Consider the following 21,124-nt stretch of genomic DNA (forward strand, 5'->3'; position numbering starts at 1 on the left):
TTTTTCCACCAATAAACCAAGTTCAAAAACTTTATTGACCTATGACCTGGTTAGGACGTGTGGGATGATAACCAGTATTGTACAGATCATTTATTCCACATAGAAAACTTTACAGTGCTGTACCATTATACACTTTTTCACCGTAACCAGGAATGCTTCGGATCCTTACACCAACAGTTTTTTTGTTTTGTTTTTTAAGCGCAACTAATGTTATTCATTATGTTCTATACAATACAGCCCATCCCCGAACCAAAGAGTAGATTTAAATATATTAGCTTTTTAAATTTGTACACATACAGTGAAGCTTACTTCAGAGGGATATATAGACCAGTGATTCAGATGCAGCTCACGTTAGGTTTAAATTTTTTTTTCCTCTTCCCCCCCCCCCCCCCCACTTAAGTTCCAGTTTTCAAGGATCCCAGTTGTCGCCTTCTTCATATGTTTACTTAAAAAAGCGTCAGTACATATAAAATGGAATAATTTAACTATATATAGTGTATATATAGTTGATATATCAATTAGAAATCTCAGACAATCCGGGAGAGATGGCATAGTTAAATAAATTATCACAAAAAGTAAAAATCTCCAGTGCATTTGAAAAGGAAAACAAGTGCAGCAAATTCAGAGAAACCCAAAAAAAGAAATTAAATCTAGTGTTATGAGATTATATTACAAAGCTGCTTCTTTTCTGTACAACTAATTTAATCCAAGGAGCTATTCATGCTAATGTTAGCCATTAGCAGTGCAAAAAAGAAAAACAAACAAACAAAAAAAAACTAATTAGGGCTTCAGAATCATTGAGTAATACTCATTACTCGTCATTTTCACTAATTACTGATCATTTGCTTGATGTTGAAACCTTTTATCATTCTTCAGAGAGCCTTAAGATAATGTCAAGATAAAGCAAGAAACACCGTTTTAAAATATATTCGAACGTCCCGAGAAGGTTCCCAGAGGCCGAGTATTCAAGAATAGTTGTCGTTATTATCACCAGCGTGAACCTGTGGATGATTTCCGAGTCTACTGTACAAGCCCTGGTCGTTTTGTCCAGTGTAGACCCAGGCAGGGTGTTGGGATACTACCAGTACCTTTAACACGTTCTTCTAGGAACCTCCAGCTCACTGATCAAGTCCCATCGTACATGTTTGGGCATCTGGTCTTCCCTAATGCCCTTCTCTTGGGGGGAGAGGTTAGAGTCCTAAAGCAGTTGGACGGCAGATAAAACGAGGGATCATCCGATTGCCCAGCGAAGGACTATTCAGGCCTCCTGTGGAGTTTGAGGACTGTTGGGCTCTGAGATCAGCTCCGGCTCCAGCGTCTGAGCGATGTGGAACACCAGCCCGATGCGCAGGAAGAACTTCCTCAGCACGGCTCTCAGCTCCGGGATCAGGTCGAACTGCATGATCTCACACAAGAGTGGGTAGTAGCGGGTGGCGTGTGCCTTAAACTGAGGACAGAGAATTCACAAATACACTCACCATTAGTTTCTTCATGTGGTGACTATCATTCTTAAGACTTAGAGGAAACCTCATACGTCCAAAACAGTAACTTCATCCCACGCCTGAGATGGCAAAAAAAGGTACTAACCATCTGTTAACCAATATGTTTTTAACTTGTGAACTGTGATTGGTCTCCCTCCAGGAGACCACAGTATTTCTAGTGCCTATCCAACACCTAGTTTATCTAATCCAGGAGTGGGCAACATGGGCTGGAGTCATTATTTATTTATTGATTATTCTGCTCTAACAGACCTGCTAAACCTGGTAAATAACAGGCGAGTTAAATCAGGTGTGCTTAAGTAGGAAATGCACAAAACTGGGCAGGAACCTGGCCCTCCAGGACCCTGATCTAACCAGTGCTTCATTAAGGTAAATCAGGTGAGCTGCTGGTGGAACTGAACATATCCATACAGTGTCTGAAGTCATTTTTGTCATTACCATTTCCACCTCCTCATTCTTATTATTATTTATTACAATGTCCAATTTAATGCCAACTACTGTGAGATCTTATCAAGTGATAACAAGCTTGATCATACTTGAACAGCAAACCAGTTACATTTTTTAATCCTATTATGGCGACACAATGATATCTGAACCAAAGCTGAAGATACCTGCTTAAATACAGGTTATATTTCTGTCTTTGATCGATGGGGCAAAAGTCTTAATTTTTGTTTCAACATTATCATTGTGTATATTATATATATACACACACACACACACAGTGTATAACATAAATCAATATATGACACATATTGGGAAGTATTGGCAAAAAAAATCCCATATCACTACATCACTAATTCCAGTCTGACAATCGCAAATGGAAGAGAGCCGACTCCTATCATTCCAGCCCATCAAATGGAAAGAAAATATCTGTGCAGCTGTCTCTGTCCACTGATTCTACCTGCTGGCTGCACAGGTAGGTGGCTGTCTAAAATAAACAGAGCTTTTATCTGCTCTGCTTTCTCTGCCCATCCAAAAAAGGTGGGAGGTGGAGTGATGCCAGTTTGAGGAGCCATTTAGTTTAGTTTTTTTGCCTCCACTGGAAATCCACAAAAATCTTGGATGATCAGTATTTCCTGTTCTCATAATTAGTTTTAATTCTCAATTCGTCACCATGAGTGTCTGATTACACCCTCTCGTCTCTCCTCTTGACTCAGTAATTCATTAGTAGAGTAATTGAAGGGGATTAGACACGACATCTGCTTAATCATTCTTATGAGTTTGCTGTAACTGCTGAGGAGGTGGTGCGAAAAGGCTTGACCTGAACCCTGATGAGAGAGGCCTGGGGACCCGGGAGATCGTATGAACAGTATGAGCTGGGCTGAAGGATGTGTGTGACCGGTTTCCCTTGGTACTTTTGACATCGACACATTACACTTTAGAATACCAAAGCACATCGAAATGCTCGCTTAACACTCATGTTTAAAGGGGAATTCTAAAATATAAATATCTACACATCTGCACAAGAGCATTCAGAGTGATTCGGGTGAATCGCTCTGTTCTAGAGAATCCTGAGGGGCGGAATCGTTCACAGTTGTAAACAGACATCTTTAGTTCATAAAAGCACCCTTACAGAACGTTATATGAAATAGTTATAAATACGTGCCTGATATTGGAGTGTTTTACCTTAACTGTAATTTGTGCTATATATATATATATATATATATATATATATATATATATATATATATATATATATATATATACATATATACATATATATATATATATATATATATATATATATATATATATATATATTCTTTTTAATAAATGCAAGGCAGAGCACTGCATGCAGGGTAGAAGAACAGCAACATAGGAAATCACTACTCTACCACCATCACTCTAATATTCTGGTTTTGGATAGTAAATAAAATGGATAATTGTGTTGGAATTCACCAGAGGTTCCCATCATCACCACAGTAAAGAAATCAGTCTGTATGTTTGTTTACAACACACCATTTTACACCAAACACACAGTGAATGACTTTGTTTACATCAAAACCACTGAATTAGGCAGGACTGCTGAAAAATCTGACTAACTTGGAACGTTAACTTGGTCTTTGGTCCTTTGTTTCTTAGATAAATTGGATTGTGTGTTCTTACCCTGTCATCGCTGATCTTCAGCACTTTGGTGAGGAAGAGGAGGAGCAGGTTGGTCCAGGCCTCGCGGTGGCTCTCCGATGTCAGGGTGAGGAAATAGGCCACAGCGTCGCTGCACACACTGCACAAAGCAGACAACCACACCGCACTCAGTATACACAATATGAGCCTTCACTTCCAACAGAGTTTATTAAGTGTAGAACAGAGCTGGAGTAAATGAGCCATGAAAGATAAATGCTGAAATCTACTACTGGCACAGGAGGTAAGGACACAAAAACGATGGGATATCTTTCCCATCTCTCTTTAATTCAGGTCTTTAAATTCAAAAGTTCATCCAACAAGGAGAGAAACTCTTTCATAACGCTTTCATAAGACACCAAAAAGCGTCTAGGCAAATTCAGCGCACGTCAAACAAGTGAAAACTCTCCCATTTGTCCTTTCGGAACTACCGTAATCCCCATCTGCCCTTGTGCCTCCTACTCACTCCAATCTCCATGACCTAATCACCTGCCAAATCTGCTTTAGCCTGGTTCAGTGAGCTTCCCTAACCAAGCCTACACGTCTGAACACACACACACACACACACACACACACACACACACACACACACACACACACACAGAGAGAATGGACGAGCAAACCCACGGCTGCTCCTTGGCTCCTTTGCTGGTCACCCAGCAGCAGACAGGCCTAGAATGAGCTCGCTGTCTTTGCCAAGACTGCACTGTTTTTGCTCAGTGTTAGCCAGGCCAGACTCAGTTTGGCCGTGCCTCAGCTATGAAGAGGAAGGCCAAGGACATTTAGGCCTCGGCCCAATCTGTGGCCCTCATTTGAGCACATCCATGAGATCTGCAAGGCTGTCCAGTGTCTAATGTCTTATTTTGGGCTTCAAAGGAAGGTGCTCAAGAGTGCCCTCTAAGCATATACAGTGCAGGCTAAATGTACTAAATGTGTGTTTTCCAGAAAGTATTCAAGTGCACAAGACCACACTAAACACTGAAATACAGATCTCGCTGGTGACGTTCCAGCAAAGTGTTTCAGAACTAAGAAAGATTCGATAACAACTGCGGTGACCATCAGTTCCACAAAGGCAGCAAAAATCTCCACGGATGTGGTCTTGATGAGCTTTTATGTATTTGTGTTAAATAAGGAAAACATCATGTAAGTGTGCCCTTATGCAAAAAAAATAAACTACAAGTTTGGAAGTTGTGGACAGCCCTTTGCCCAGAAAATGTATATCAATTATCTGCCTAATTTAAACCTTTGTCCTTGCTCCAGACTTGCAGAAAAGCAATCTTAAAAAAAGTCCACAAGGCCATAGGGCTGCTCTGTAAGAGTATGCTGGTCAGCTAAACAGTTTGGGTGTCAAACGCTTTAGCCTTATAGTTGCTGTGCTAAAGCTAAAGGACCCAACTTTGGACAGCAAACCTCTTAGATCTTTAGCTGTGTATATGCTTGCAGCCTTGCTGCCTTGAGGTCCTGACTTTAGTGAAAGTTCCACAAAGGTCTGTAGTCATTAAACCCAAGATCTGGACTGGTCAGTAGCGTGCAGAGTTGTTGACAGCAGTCTGACCAACATGGTGGAGAAATCAGAGTGTGCGTTAAAATGAATCTCTTTACTAATTTCAGATCTTTGAATCAATGGGGCTGCTAATGCTTGCAATGTATATGGATCCACTGAAGTTAATTATAATAAAAAATAAATAAATAAAAGAGAAAAAAAAATACACAAAATACATGGCCAGTACATGACATCTTGCCAGTGTGTCCCAAGAACTTGCTTGCAAATGTAAAGACCTCCTGCCCCCATTAGTCTGCACCTTTTTAATGTTAGTGCCTTTAAGACAGTTCCTAGTATCAGCTACAAACACCGTATTGCCATACACCGCTACAGGTTGCATATATAGGTTGTAATAGAATGTGTAATTGGTTAAAAACACACTCCTTGATGGGGGTCAGCCTGCATTACTTTGACATTTTTTAATAATTAATGTGTAGATTAAACACTAACCACACCATGCATTCTTAACAGTAGATAAGCATAGCCCACTTAGCCACTCCTGATCAGCTTAATAAAGAAGGGGGCTGTTCAAATGCTCTTGTCCCTCATTAAGGCAAGGCAGAGTAGAAGAAATCGCTTAGCCTTTAGATGCCCTGTCCTTTTCACTTTAAGTTCACAGAGACTCGGCTAACATTTTCGAGGTTGTGTAGGCTGAACCTGACGTCTACTAACCTTTAAATGTTTTCAGTAAGAAGTTTTACAACTTGAGCTGCACAATATGAACAAAATCCTATTAGGTCAATGCAGTATGCCCTACAGTACAGTAAAAACACACTGGTGGATCAATGATGGGACATGGCTAAGATGACACCATAAGGATTTAACAATTTTGATACAGTACTGAAAAATGTGAAAATATGAAGGTTAAATAAATAAATAAATACATTATACAAATTAACTTATAGTCAATGCTAAGTGTCAGACTCTGTGCAGATCATGCACAGGGGGGCTGAAATTCAGTCCAACACTGTAGATCAACACTAGGGGCACTCATTTCAAACAAGTGAAGTTTTATTAATGTTCACAGTCCACAGTAACTCTTACTGCACCCTAAACAACAAACACAAGTCTGTGTCACCTTAATAAAGACCTGGATGAGGACAGAGCAGATGGGGTGGGGGCATTTGTTTGTTGCCTTCTATTACCTTTTAGCTCTGGAACTGAACTTAAAACTTATCGCTGAACTGTTCCTTTAATATACAGACCAACATTGTAAACTCTGAAAACCAATTCCAGCTTCATCTTCTCAGCTCTGGCCTCCTATTAAACATTCTCTCCACTTGGCGAACAGAAGATGTAACCCACTGAAAGCATCAGTAATCGTTTAATTAGAGGACTGTTGTGGAAGAAGTAGTTTGTGAAAACACACCCGCTGACTGCGGCACAGCACAAGAACGTGTGTGAGTGTGCGTGGGTGCATGTGAGACAGTGATGTCTTACTTGAGCAGGCGTCTCTGCACCTCCTCCCAGGCGTCCTGCCTGCTGGGGTCTGTGTACATACGGAAGAGAATCCGCAGGCCACAGGCCAGGCTGCTGGTCTCCTGTTTCAGCAGATTGGGCTTGGACTTTCCTTTGAAACCTTACAGACACAAGCGTGCGTGCACACACACACACACACACACACACACAGAGAGAGATACTGTTTGTGCAGAGTAGCAGTGGATCCCTACACTGATGAGACACTTACAAAGACTTTCCATTACACAATACAATAGGACCTATTGGGTATCTGAAGTGCAAGCAATTGCAAGTAACGTGTGTTAGAAATGTATGCTCGGTGGACAGCAAGCGGGTACTTCAGTCTCTCCTAACGTAGGCTTAACATATGTTTTAAACAAGAATCAGAATTTTGTAAGATTACATTTTTATACAATTATAAAATATTTGTTTCCATTTTTTAAAGGGCTCCTATCACGAAAAACTATTATACTTTTATTTTTGGAAAATAACATTTCCAGGCCATTGAAATATATCCCTACAGCAGTTCAGACCATGGGCGTTCATCTTAGTTACAACAAGTCTTCCAGCATGGACCTCTTTTTGAAGAAGACAAAAATATAGGGCAATACACAAAACCCAAAAAATGTTGGATATGGGCCCTATTAAAAATGCTCAATGTAAATATTATATAATCTTAAGCATAACTGTGTTTGCCTTAACATTTTAATATGCTTCCCCTTTGGAAAATGTGTCCTTAAAATGTGAGCTTAAGCATTAGTATTAGCTAAGAAACTATCTCCAAGTTATCCTCATTAGTTATTGCCCTAACCAATTTTCCATTAGCTATACAGGCTTGCAAAAACATTACAGCCTACAATTATACCTGAAAACACAGAGCAAACACCCATGGTAAACCACTACAAAAGATAATATCAATAATACAATAATAACAAAATGCCTTTCCCCATCAGATGAGGACGTTTGAGTTTGAGTATACTACGAAAGGCCACTGTTTATTTTATGTACTACCTTCTCTCAGTAGCAGTGAGCACTGAGCCACAAAACCAGTCCTGATGTTAAACTAAAGGGTCCAGTCCTGGAGAACCACAGCACCGCGGAGTTAGACATCCTCATCAAATGCACCAATCAGCTAGTTATCAGGGTCTTGACGAGGTGAACTCTGTATAAGTATAATCTCCGTGGGCTTCTGGCCCCCCAGGACACCCCTTGTCTTAATCCACAGGAGTGCAATAGGACTAAAAATAAATTCTGACCAGCTTTCCACAGGGCAGTCCTCTGCTCGTTGTTAGAGTTGAAGGCCTTTGCAAAACGATGGGACTCCAGCAGACAGTCCAGCAGTTTGAACAGCTGCTCAGAGGTCAGGTAGCGGTACATTCCCTGGTCCTGAGTCTCCACGTGCACATCAGCGCCCAGAGCATCCCTCTGCATAATACACATATATACATATTGATGAATAAAGGTATGGAAAGTGGAAGCTTTTTGGTATGCAAGGTACTTTAAGTTCATGCTTATAGAAAACATTGAGTCATAGAGCTAGTAGAGTCAGACACTACAGTGTTGTCTGCATCCTTACTTTTGCACTGGAGCCACAAGACTGTTTAGCAATTTACAGAAGCCCACAAACTAGTCTACGAACAAACTGTCCAATCCTCACATACAGGAGCAGATAATTGTTTGGTACACTAACCTCATGAGCACTTCACCAGTCAGGCTAATGTAGCTATGTCAACTTCCGTTGCTGCTAGAAGCTGAATGTTTGCTTTGCTTTTAGCTCGGCTTTGCTAGTTTTAGTCATATTGGCCACCTTTACTATGAAACATGCTTATTGTTTAATTACGTTATTTTACATCACAATGACATCTGTGAGAACAAATGGACACTGAGGACAACTGGCAACTCTGACAGCTGAGCAAAGAAACTGGAATTCCTGCAAATGAAGATGCAATTAGAATGACCCAGTTCTACAAGCAGAACAGTGGCCTCTGAACGGCATGGGACAGTTCTTGTTTTGCTGTGGCGGGAGTCTTATAGTACTGAACAGGTCTTGGCTTATGGGATATATTTTGGGGAATGAGAAGTCTTTAAACACACTATATGTCCAAATGTTTATGGACACCCTTTCTATATAATGCATTCAGCTACTATAAGTTATATCCATTGCTGACACACACACACAAACACACAGCTTGTCTAGTCCCCCACGTTTTTCCAAATTAATAGAACACTCTGGAGCAGATAAATATGAGTCTATTGGCACCGCGCCTAATGCCAAGTGTGGGCTAGAGGGGCATTGAGCTGTGGAGCAGTGGAACTGTGTTCTCTGGAGTGATTGTGCTCCATTCAACACTTCTGGGATGAGTTGGGAATAAGGTGGGTGGTGACCATCCACTCTCATTACTGAATGCAATCAAATCCTCACAGGAATGCCTTAAAGTCTGGTAGATAGACTTGCCAGCACAGTAGAGACAGATACTGTAACAAAAGCAGTTATTCATAGCATTATTTCAGAAGAGACAATAAATATGCAGGTGTCCCAATACACCTGTATATGAATAGGTGCAGTTTTGTAAAGACAGGTTTACTAGGTCCTTACAGCAGATCGTATGAGTACCTGTGCTGCTGCGAAATTCTCAGCATCCTCTTTCTTGCTGGTGGCGGGGAAGAAGACGATGTTGTCGATGGTCTGAATGAGCTCCAGCTGCACCACACACTTTATGAGCAGCGCTGCAAACAGCCTTTGCTCCTGGGCTTCTGCAAGACACACATACATACACACTCACTAAACCGCTCAGCATGACTCCGCCAGTCAAGCCCACACTGCTTCAGTGCAGTTTGACCACACACTGATGTGGAAACTGTGTCTGAAATTGAGTGCACAATGCAAAAACACTATGAGCACATTTCTCAAACAACAAAATTGCTAAACTGAGCTCAGATTTAAAACTGACGCTGTAGCCTGGCTGCCAGCCAAGCACACCGTGTCTGCCAGCAGAGCCACGCTGTTAACAAACAAAGAAGTCTGCGGGTTGCGTCGGTTTCAACAGTGAGGGCTGAACTTGCCTGAAGCCACGCTGAACTGACTGTGCCTCCGGTTCTCTGCCAGCGCCTTCTCCATACTGCTGACAGACTGCTGATCCTCCGCCCGAGACTGGATGTCCACGGACTTCTGGGACACAGAGTCCTGTGATCACCAGGACATGTTAATAAACGATATATTAACACAGTAAACATTCACATAAATGTTTGCCAGCATACCTGCATGTAACGGGAGCATGTCTACAAGGGAGCAGTGTTCAAACTAGAATATACAGTACAACAAGCATAACTGAAAAATATGTTTATTACAGTACAAGAGAGCTTCATTTGTGGCAAAATTGCCAACTCTTGTTCAGGTTGTGCCTTGTTTGGGTCTCTTTCCAATCCCAATGCTACTAGACAGCTAATTAGTGTTTGACTCATAGCTTTGGAGAATTCCTCCAACATCTGGAGATGCAAGATGCCCTTTTAAGCCATGCTTACTCATTGACTCTCTCACTGCATCTCAATGCAGATACTTTCACATGCATCTTCCCAAAAGTCATCAGAAAAAACAGCAGCAAAGAGCAAAAACACCCCTCAATTTCATTTGAAAACCAAGACATACAAGGGCAGAAAATGCCCCCTATGAATGCAATGCTTTAGCACTAACACACATTTTGTTTAATCAGTAGTTTGTACTTGTTTGCTTGGAATAAAATGTTACTCTGAATATGCGGTGCAAGCGAGGGCAAAATGCCGTAAAAAAGGAAAATAAATCTTACATGTACGAATACTGAATACTTGGTTAAGCTCTTACTCTTCGAAAACTGGCAAATTGACAGGCAAGAGAAAAAAAACCTTGTGTTTGTAAGTAAAAACAACAAGTTAATATAATTGAATCTACTTAATAGATTCAACATGAAACAATTAAAATAATACAGTTCAAAAAAAAAAAAAAAAAATCACAAAATCACAGGGTAACTGGGTTCATTCCAAAGTAGTAGGAATCGGGTTCTTCTTCAAAGGGAACTACACTAGTTTAAATCTCTTCTAAAATGCTAATATTTCAAATAAACCAACAGTAATTCTGCACACCAGTTGTTTGTCCGAGTCCAGCTGTGTCATGTGATCTCCACCCGTGCCAGCCGGTCTCCAAGTCAACAACCTGAGAGCAGAACAGGACAAACATAATGTAATCCACCTCAAACATCACAGATCACCCAAACCTTCACCCAGAGGCAGCGAAGAGAACGTACACGTGTGGGATGGTGGTCTTAAAGATGTCCAGCATGCAATTGCAGGTTTTGTCCCAGGTCTCCGGTGTGAACTTTTCTCCATTCAGGATGACCACGTTCTCCAAGCAGTTGGTGCCTGACCTGGCCAGCTGCTCGTTATCTGCAGAAAGAGGCAGCGGTAGAGGGATAAGGTGACTGTAAATCTCTGACTTCACATGAAATCCTCAAATTTCAGTCTTGTACAAATTACTCATAAAACTACACTGAACAGAAACACATATTGTACTTATAGTTCCACGTCCTGACTTTGTGCAAATGACAAATAAGCCTTGACTTTTTTTTTTTTTTTTTTTTTTTTTACTTTCTGATGTTTTTACACATGAACACAACATTGTTTTTTATAGTATTCAACTCCACTAGAATTACAATTCTAAGATCCATGCTTTTGAATCGACACCTTCAAACTGACGCATCATGAAGCCTGAGTGCAATTTAACACCATAAGCAGCAACAGATGGTGAGATTGATTGGGAGTGAACTAGGGATGCAATTAATTATGATGAATCATGAAATCTTTGCTTAAATATGAACAAATATTGACCATTAGTGTCAATTATTTGAGTAATCATCACTATTAGGGATTTGCCACAGACATCATGTCTGACAAACTCTGACAAGTCAAACTACTGCCATCTGATTCTCACCTTGCTGCACACACCAGTAGAGCTGAGAGAGGATGTCATCCAGCAGAACGTCACTCAGAGACTCAAAGTATTGCGTGAAGACGTCACAAATGGCATAAAGCGCATGATTACAGGTAGTGGTCATCCACTCGGCCTTCTGCAAAAACACAAAACACTTGACACTTAATATATGTGTGCACTACATGTAAAGAATCACCTTCACACATATACAACGTAACTTGTATAACGTATATGTTCTTACCTCAGTTTGTTGCTCCGGAAGCTTCATGTTATCGAAAATTCTAAACACGATGCGGAACAAGTCCTGCCACCAGTGCTTCTCGTATGTGTGACCGTAAGTCTTCATCACTTCAAACATTACTGTCAAACCCCTGAGGCACACACACAGTCAGTCATTTAACCACTGATTTAGTACTGCTGGGCTCCACTTTAACTCTATTTCAGTGTTTTATCTGATTTAACAAGCAACACAGCATGCCTTTTTCCTTTTCTGCAAATTTAAATACATCAGGTTGCCTGATGTCTGCTGGCTCCTTCAGCAGCAACACTGAATTTAATGTTGCTGGTAGATGTCACTCCTGTATACAGAGCTGCAGATCTTCTTAAGAGAGTCTTAAGCCATGAGCTTGTCTTGTTTTCTTAGAGAAATGTTTGTGGAGTATTAACGTGGGTGACTTGATTATCAATAAATACTATCTATGTAATTTCCCCATATTAACCCAAGCAGCCCAGACTATAACACACTGTGCATATTCATACTGGAGCAACAAATCACTTCACTACTGTTACCGTCAGACCGCAAACACTACAATCACTGTAGATTCATAGTGGATTACAATTATTACTGCCAGATTGTAAAACAAACACACACAAGATTCACAGTGAATTGAAAACACACAGACAATATTACACTGTAAAAACTGCACACACAGCACATTCTTACTACATTAAAATCAATTCACAATTAGAATATCACACTGTTAATCAGTTCATAATTATACTATAACACCAAAAAAATTACTCAGTAATTATTTCTGTCAGACTGTAAATACTTATACTGGATTAAGGTCACCTACCCAGATAAATCTTCAACCAAAGAACTTTAGTATGTGGTTGCACTGACCTGGTTCTGACATCCAACTTGCACCTGTTGATGATGCAGGAGAGTTCAAAAAGTATAGGGAACCAGCCTCGGACCCACACCCGGTCCTCAGGGGCTACATTCATGTCATCACTTGTGTAGTCTTTAAAGGCCTGCCATTAAAATAATACAACATATCATGATTTAATGCAGCACTTCTAACATTCTGCAAAATATAATTAAACTGAGAGACACTTTTCCCATCAACCCTACTGAAGAACCCTACCAGAACTTAGCCAGAGCAGAGACCCTGTGGGCTCACTTCTCTAATCCTCACTTGGCACATGCATGAACCACACAACTTCCTAAACCAGTTATGACTGTACCATAACCAAAGCTCTGGGCAAATTCAGCCTTTAGAGAGAATGAGGGTTTGTGCATCTCTACCTCTATATTTGTTATACATCAGACTGAAACAGTCCAGCGTGATATAATGATAAAAACACTGTCTATTTTTGTGTAAACAGAATTAAACAGAATTTGGAGTTCTTATTTAAATAACCATAAAAATAATATAATACAACCATAAATAAATAAATAAATAAAATGTATATATTTAGGTCAAGGCTCCCCTTACCATCCCTTTACATTCAACACCTAAACAATCATAACAATCAACAGGCATTACAGTCTATCACTGAGATACTATCATTGTCAGGGAAAACTTCATTGTGATAAGAATCAAGACTTGTTTCATCACAGAACACCAGACTAAAGTTTTCCACTCATCACTGGCACTAACCTGAGGCCTGTCAGAGACATATTTGGCGCAGTGGCGGATAAGACGGATGGCCTCCATGCTGGTGTCGGGGAAAGAAGCATTACAGGCAAACTCTGACAGACACTTGACGGCGTCCTGGAAGGAGTCTATGGTGGCGGGGAAGTGCTTCTCAAATACATTCGCTGAAAGACAGGAGACACAGACACTGAGCAACTGATAACTGACAGCTTCTACAAGACATTTCCATACTGACAAGCACAATGGGTTAAGCCTGATCCAGTCTGGTTGATACAGTGTAGAGGAACAACCTGAGCAAGACCATCATGCTACTAGGTGATTACACTGCAAATCTCTCGGGATAGGACCATCTGCCGAATGCTGTAAATGTAAATGTTCCTGACTAAAACAGAAATAGAATCATTACTAAGGCTGGTCATTACTGATGATGAAACTGCAACAAAAAGTCCCAGTGATGAGCACTTCATTTTGGTGGCTGACTATAGAGGCTTTGTAGGTGCTCACCTTGTATTTAACTTGCATATAAATGAGTACAGAAATTGTAATACATATCGGATCACTAGGTTTTTGCCAACATATAGCCCTGTATGCGACATGGCCTTAACCCTAACCTTAACCTCAACCCAAAAACTTCTTGGGTTCTTGTTCTTTTCTGCAGGAATTAGCAAAGTTCAGTAACCTCTACATTAAGGTTAAAGGAATTGTGTATTGCTAGTAAATATTTCAGCGCTCTGGACAAGAGTTTCTGCTAAACGCTTTAAATGTAAATGTATTAAAATGATGCTAACTTGTGTCCACTACCTTTCATTTGACCTATTTACCAATTTAACCTAATCCCAGATCTAATCCACATTTGTCATATTAGATCTGAAGTTGCTAAAAATTGACCCAAGAAACAATTTGGCTCCGGTCACTTACTGACGATATGTCCAGTGGTTTGGAAGGCCAGCTCCACGATGCTCTCGTCCTGATCGGAGGCAGCCAGGTGGAAGACGGAGAAGATGTTCTTCCAGCCTGAGCGGATATTTCCCGCCTGCGAGTTTACCATCTGAGCTATACAGCGGACCACCATGTCCCTGATGGTGGGGGATCTGTTAGGGGCCAAAGAAAAACATGTCAATAACACATAAATACAAACACCGGAACACACTCACTCTATCTTACTTTGCAAAAGCTAACACATACAGACAGGCTTGTTGTGCCCCCTAGACCAAAGTTAGGCCCTAATCGCTTTCGACACTTGTCTGTGTGTGCAAATGTGTGCTTGAGGCCAAAATGGTTGCTGACTGGCTAGGCTTAATGACCACTACACACGGCAGGGAGTGTGTGTGTGAGAGACCCCAAACAACCTCTTCTCACAGCTGCTAACAGATGCATGAGGTAATGTTACCGGCTTTAGTCAAATTCTGCAGTTTTTTGCCATACAAGCTAAAGTATGTGAGGACAAACTGACAAATGGCACCGTTTCCATAAGGCTACTGAAGCCAAAAAAACACCTGTATGGACCAATTTAAATGATCTAATCATCTGCAGGATATGTGAGAAGAGGCTGGTCTACCATGAAGGTATAAGGTTCGACAAATCCTTGAAAATATGTAATGTTCCATATCCGAGAAACATTGGGGAGGGAAATGTCTTGGACACATCCAGTACCTGCTACATAACGCCGACCTAATGGATGTATTTGAACCTCTGGATTGAACATATTTGTAATGTTTTTTTTGTTTATGAAATGTAAATATTACTGTTTTTCATGCAGGTTTTGAGAATGAGTATTTAGGTACTTGCTCAGAAATACCAAGTATTTAAGTCCCTAAAATTCTCTACTATCTTTGATACTGTATCTCCAAATATGAAGCCTTTATATATGAGAAGTGTTAATACCTTAAGTATTTTTAAACTGTTAAGACCTATATAATTGTTAATAACAGTGGTAAAGTGAAATATGAAGGGCTGATTTGGATATTTCAGATGAGAGAAAACACTGTGCAGAGTTTTCCTATAAATAAACTAAAGTCACTGCTTTAAAAGAATCATACTGTGATCTGTGACCTACCTACCTATCACCACTATACCACCATTATTTTTTTTTACTTTGTAAATCTTTCGCTGCAGGCAGGTTCTACTTAATTTCACTGGGTCTCTTACTTCAGTCTCTTATTTCAGTTAGTGAAATAAATGCTTAACTGAATTTAAATTAGGAAATTGACTTTTTAGTGCCCTGATGAGCTCTGTGTTACCTCATCCATGCAGTTCGGATCACTTTCTTGTTACACAGTAAATAATCGACCTTACAGTGTTGGCTCATTGTAATGGCTGCCATTTTCTTTTATGCATATATGAAATCACTGCACTGCCACCATTTTTGTATTGAAGGACAAGGAAGTCAGAGTGCAGAGAATGCCATACATGTGTTGCGTTATGACACTAGCTACCTCCACCATGTGTGGTAGACGACTATACATTTCATAAAGAGTTATAGGCATATTCATACTGCATGGGTATCATTATCAGACCTGGCATATCTAAGGGAAAAAAATATTTATCTAACCTAATCCCATAACATGACAGGCACAGTTTTACTATTTTAGGTTAGATTTGTTATGTTTTTTGTGGGGTAGTAAAGTGTTGGTTGGTGAGAAGTTGTTAGCCTTTATATTTAGATGTTAAAATTAAGAGCTTCATTTTAAAGAGAATATATTGGCCAATATTAAATGTTTCTATTATGTTGGCGTTTTGGAGAAACAGCAAGAAGTACAAGCAAATCTGATCTCACTGCCCATTACTTTTGCAAGGCAGGATGTGCACATGCTCAAGTTAAATTCATTGAAAGCTAGGATTATTCAGAACCACGCATATTAATTGTGGGTGCAGTGATGTCAAATGTCTTCTAAAAACAATCATGACAATTATATTTTTAAATATCTTTAGTTCAAGACTAACACAGACCTTTTCAGGACCTACAGACACCCTGAAAGACATATCACTTCACTTTAGTGCAAATGGAGCTTCCCAACATTAAACTGAAACATGTTTTATTCAGCTGAGACCAGGGAGAGGATCAGGCATTAATAGTAAAAGGTGTTCACCTGTTCTTTTTCATGATGTGCTCAAATGGCCTCAAGAAGTCCTTCTGAAACCTGAAATTGGCCAGCTCTCCTTTCTCTAAAAATTTCATGGATAGCTGCCTAAGCGAGTCCACGGCAAAGATAGCAACATCCTCATTAGGATTACAGCCGACCTGAGTGAAAAAGAAAGAGCAACAGAGAAGAGGAATAAAAGGGGAGGGGGGTGTAAGAGAGAGTGAGAGGGACATTTTGCTGCCTTGCTACCTTTAGTACTTCCCATAATGGCACTCTCAGGACAAACGCCTCATAAATCTGAGATGATCTGAAACAGTTTATACTTGAAACGGAATAAGCCATTTCTGACTACTTCCACTTTAAAACATTCTATCCAGCCAGGTCGGAGGATTTAGGCCTAGTTTGTACTCACTTTGTTGAAATGATCTCCGATCACCTCCCAGATCCTGGACCACTGGAGCCTGATGCGGCCCATGTTGTAGTAGGAAATCTCCACAATCTTTTGCAGGCTGAACATACGAGGGTGCGTCGGGGAGGCGAGTTCATCCATTGACACGGCACAGAGCCAACGAACAAAATCAACTGCAGAGACCAGGACAGAAAGTAAGAGTTTAATATTACAGTTCCAAAATTATCACTTAAAATTATAATAAAATTCTAACATGCATACATACACATGAATTACATACATGCATATTATTCCATGTTTAATAAATCAGTAACTTTCCAGTAACATAAAGGTGGTGGAACAAGATCTGATTTCTACTGGTTCTACTGGTTCATATAATTTTATGTTTACACTGTGTAAAAGGAAACTTAAGTCTTCAAATGAGTTTTTAATATGACAGTGAAAATGTACAGCTAAACCATAATAGAATATTATATTACATGATACCCACCGATGGCATTACCGTCCAATCTAGTGGATCCTGTGAATATCCTACAATAAATAAAATCATATTACTAATTGTAAAACCAGAAATCAGAAATACTGATTACCATCACAAATCAATGCATATCAGCCAACACTGTACCTGTCCACAGCAACCACAACACTCTGGGAGCTAGTCTCGCCGATGGATTCTTGTATGCTGGCAATCTGTTTACGATCTACATTCCCCCCAACTGAGGCACAAATGCAAAACAGAAGTATGAACATCTGGGGTGCATTTACACTTTATATCACATACAGATTGGCATTTAAACATATTCATTATCTGTCAACATAAGGTCAGGTACATAGATGCCACAAAACTACGGGTACTACTCTCTGAAAACCTCAAAAATCTCAAATGTGTGTGTAATACAGAAAACAACAATTGTTTATTTTTATGGAATAGCTATAAAGATATAAAGCTTTATAATATTACAAACATTTGGTTATAACATTCCAAAACAACTGATGACTACTGACGCATCATCAGGCGTTCATACTGACCGAGGCCCAAGTACTCGTCTGAAGTCTGCTCTTTGGTGCTAGTGATGAAGCCCTCTTTACCCCGAACAGTCCCAGATATGTAACGAGCCTTCACCCCTGTCCCTATGAGCTGGGCCAGCTCAAGCTGACTAATGCACTTCAGAATCTAAATAAAACACACAAATGATTCTCAATTAGAGCAATGAAATATGAATACAGAATTATGAGGTTGCTGTAGTGAATATTTGTTATTCATGAACAGTTGGAAAGTCATTCAGAAGTATCTGGTTGTGAAGTAGCTTATGGCAACATGTATTTAGATGTACCACCTTAAAGTCTCAAATAGTCATTAGCAACTAGTTGTGGTCTAACAAAATAGCCAGAAGCAGTTGTGGTCTAACCATAGAGTTAGAAATATCTGTGGTCTAATCATAGAGTCAGAACCAGTTGTGGACTAATCATAGAGTCTGAAGTAGGTTTGGTCTTATCATAATATGAAAGGTAGATGCGGTCACAGAGTCAGAAGTAGCTTTAGTCTAATTATAGAATCAGAAGCAGCTGTGGTCTAATCGTAGATCCAGAAGTAGATGGGGTCTTATTACAGAGTCAGAAGTAGTTGTGGTCACACTGGTAGAGCCAGAAGCAGTTGTGAGCTAACCATAGAATCAGAAGCAGATGTGGGCAAATCATAGAGCCAGAACCATTTGTGGTCCATCGTAGGGTCAGAAGTAGATGTAGTCCACTTATAGAGGTAGAAGCTGTTGTGGTCTAATCATAAATTGCAGAGTCTGAAGCAGCTGTGGTCTTACCGCAGAGGCAAGGGCAAATGTGGACTAATAGTTGAGAAAAGTTGCAGTTGCGTTTTAATCATAATGTAAGAAGCAGTTGTGGGATAATCATAGGCTCAGAAGCAGGCATGGTCTACTTGTTCGGGTCAGAAGCAGGTATGGTCTAATCACAGAGCCAGAACCAGTTGTGGTCCAATCGCAGAGTCAGATGCAGATGTGGTTTACTCACAGAGGTGGAAGCAGTTGTGGTCTAATCATAAATGGTAAGGTCTGAAGCAGCTGTGGTCTAAGCGTGGAGGCAAAAGCACCAGTGGTCTAATTGTAGAGACAAGAGCAGAGCCGCTGTGGTCCAATCGTGGGGCCAGAGGTAGATGTGCTCTACTCATAGAGGTGGAAGCTGTTGTGATCCAATCACAGAGCCAGAAGCACTTGTGGTTCAATTGCAGGGTCAAAAGTAGATGTGGTCTACTTACAGAGGTGAAAACTGTTGTGGTCTAATCATAAATGGTAGGGTCTGAAGCAGCTGTGGTCTAACCACAGAGGCAAAAGCAGCTGTGGTCTAATCGCAGACTCAGAAGCAGGTGTGGTCTAATCGTAAGGTTAGAAGCAGGTGTGGTCTAATCGGAGAGGAAAAAAAGTTGTGGTCTAATCAAAGAGTCAAAAGTATATATGTTCTAATCGTATGTAGTCAGAAGCAAGTTGGTCTGATCGGACAGTCAGAAGTAGATGTGGTCTAATTGTACAGTCAGAAGCAGCTAGCTGTGCGAAGGGCTCACCTCATGCCAAGAGTTTCCTAGATAGTTCCCGTCAGTGTGAGCCACTGTGATGAGGGTTTTGATGGTGTCAATGTTCTTCTGCTTCATCTCGGTGATGCCTGAGCTAGCCGTGAGTAAAGTGAAGCGAGCCAAGGCTTGCACATATGCGTCTCGCTCCAGCTGGGACCAAGACAACATTCAGCACAATATTAATAATGAATCAAAAGTGTTCAAAAAGACAGTGCAAGCTAGTTTAAAGACAAGAGAAGCAAAATAAGCACACATTTGCACTAATTTGTAAATTATACAGTCATGTAAGTTTTAGTGGAATAACAGATTTTCATATTATCGGCATGATAGTTACATTACAACCCACACTTCCTATAAATTGTCAATGAGAAACTATACAAATGCAAAAAACACAAATGGCCCTAACATGGAACCCTGTGGGATGTTTTGTGATAAACTGTGATCTCAATGGATAGATAATGACAAACTAGATGCAGGTTGACAGGTTTAACTGCATTTACACCTTCCAGCTTGCGTGTTACACTTCAAACAACTCTTTTCACATTTATGATGTCCTAAAGTAGATTGCTAAAAAGCCATTAGGCCAAATTAAGTGTGAATTAATGACATGAATATTTAATACGATCTGACAGAGAACCCTAACAGTGTTGTTCCTAGACATAAGAACTGCCCTTTAAAAATAAACACCAGCATAAAAAAAAAAAAAAAAACTTAACAAATGGCAAAAAGGTCACCCTTGCGAAAGAGCTTGTACCTGAATGGTGAAGATGCAAGCTATTCTGATGGCACATCGGATACCCTCCAGGCAAAGAGAAGCCACCTCTGTGTCATCACAGTCCTGCAGGCCCACGCTGAAGGCTGCCAAAAACGGTGTCCAGGCCAGCTTTGGAGAAAAAACGATGGGTCAGCAATTCAAAATCACTGAACTGAACAGTGCTCGGCAGGCTAGACATTGCAGGGGAATATATTACTGTCCATGAAGAACTATAAGTAAATATATGTGAGTATGTGTGCTGCACCTTAAACATCGGCCTGACATGCTCCAGGTGAGTGGCGCTGGTAAATGGAGCCTGAACATGGCTAACTGCCTCCATTAGAGCCTTGGCTGTCTTCGCCATCTGCTCCATTTCCACATTGTAAAGTAGCCGCCGTTGCTTCTCACTGGCCACGCCTGACCCAAGAACAACAACACAGCACATACAATCTCAGATCATATTATCTAGACTGACTGGCCATGGAAAATTCCTTACATTCCTGGGATGGCAAACACTTTATTTGAAGACTATTTACATAAAAATAAGAATAAAGTATTTAAAAAGCACTAAAAAGCATTAAAAAGCTTAAGTATTTATGATTTGATTATGATGATATTATGACACAATATGTTCTTAAACTAAACAAGATATTTAAACTTAAGTGAGAGACATGTGATCCATATATGAAATTGATCTATGGCTAATCCAATATTAGTTCTACGAAATATTTGAAGCCCTCAAACTTTAGTGATCACTACATATACATATTTAACTGTAAACATTTTAGAGGACTTTATTCATTGTTCTGTAAATATATATCTGTTATCTTAATTGA

At 40.2% G+C, this 21,124-nt stretch overlaps 1 protein-coding gene across 4 annotated transcripts in view; it reads right to left on the reverse strand.

Moving 5' to 3' along the window:
• Positions 1-16: 16 nt before the first annotated feature.
• arfgef1 (ADP-ribosylation factor guanine nucleotide-exchange factor 1 (brefeldin A-inhibited)) overlaps positions 17-21,124 on the reverse strand; it is a 78,626-nt gene continuing 57,518 nt past the window's right edge. For all 4 annotated transcript variants that reach the window (XM_072688842.1, XM_072688841.1, XM_072688840.1 and 1 more), the window contains 21 exons: positions 20,554-20,705; positions 20,289-20,417; positions 19,526-19,684; positions 17,983-18,127; positions 17,579-17,669; positions 17,444-17,484; positions 16,957-17,126; positions 16,551-16,702; positions 14,380-14,552; positions 13,465-13,625; positions 12,705-12,835; positions 11,823-11,952; positions 11,582-11,717; positions 10,899-11,037; positions 10,738-10,807; positions 9,685-9,805; positions 9,236-9,375; positions 7,878-8,046; positions 6,604-6,742; positions 3,606-3,723; positions 17-1,447 (listed from right to left, as the gene is read on the reverse strand). In XM_072688842.1, coding sequence (XP_072544943.1) covers positions 1,259-1,447; positions 3,606-3,723; positions 6,604-6,742; positions 7,878-8,046; positions 9,236-9,375; positions 9,685-9,805; positions 10,738-10,807; positions 10,899-11,037; positions 11,582-11,717; positions 11,823-11,952; positions 12,705-12,835; positions 13,465-13,625; positions 14,380-14,552; positions 16,551-16,702; positions 16,957-17,126; positions 17,444-17,484; positions 17,579-17,669; positions 17,983-18,127; positions 19,526-19,684; positions 20,289-20,417; positions 20,554-20,705 — 2,855 coding nt within the window. In that variant the 3' untranslated portion in view covers positions 17-1,258. The remainder of the gene's footprint in view (positions 1,448-3,605; positions 3,724-6,603; positions 6,743-7,877; positions 8,047-9,235; positions 9,376-9,684; positions 9,806-10,737; positions 10,808-10,898; positions 11,038-11,581; positions 11,718-11,822; positions 11,953-12,704; positions 12,836-13,464; positions 13,626-14,379; positions 14,553-16,550; positions 16,703-16,956; positions 17,127-17,443; positions 17,485-17,578; positions 17,670-17,982; positions 18,128-19,525; positions 19,685-20,288; positions 20,418-20,553; positions 20,706-21,124) is intronic.

This window comes from Salminus brasiliensis, chromosome 1 (genome assembly GCF_030463535.1).
Source record: "Salminus brasiliensis chromosome 1, fSalBra1.hap2, whole genome shotgun sequence".
In the NCBI taxonomy this organism is placed as follows: domain Eukaryota; kingdom Metazoa; phylum Chordata; class Actinopteri; order Characiformes; family Bryconidae; genus Salminus; species Salminus brasiliensis.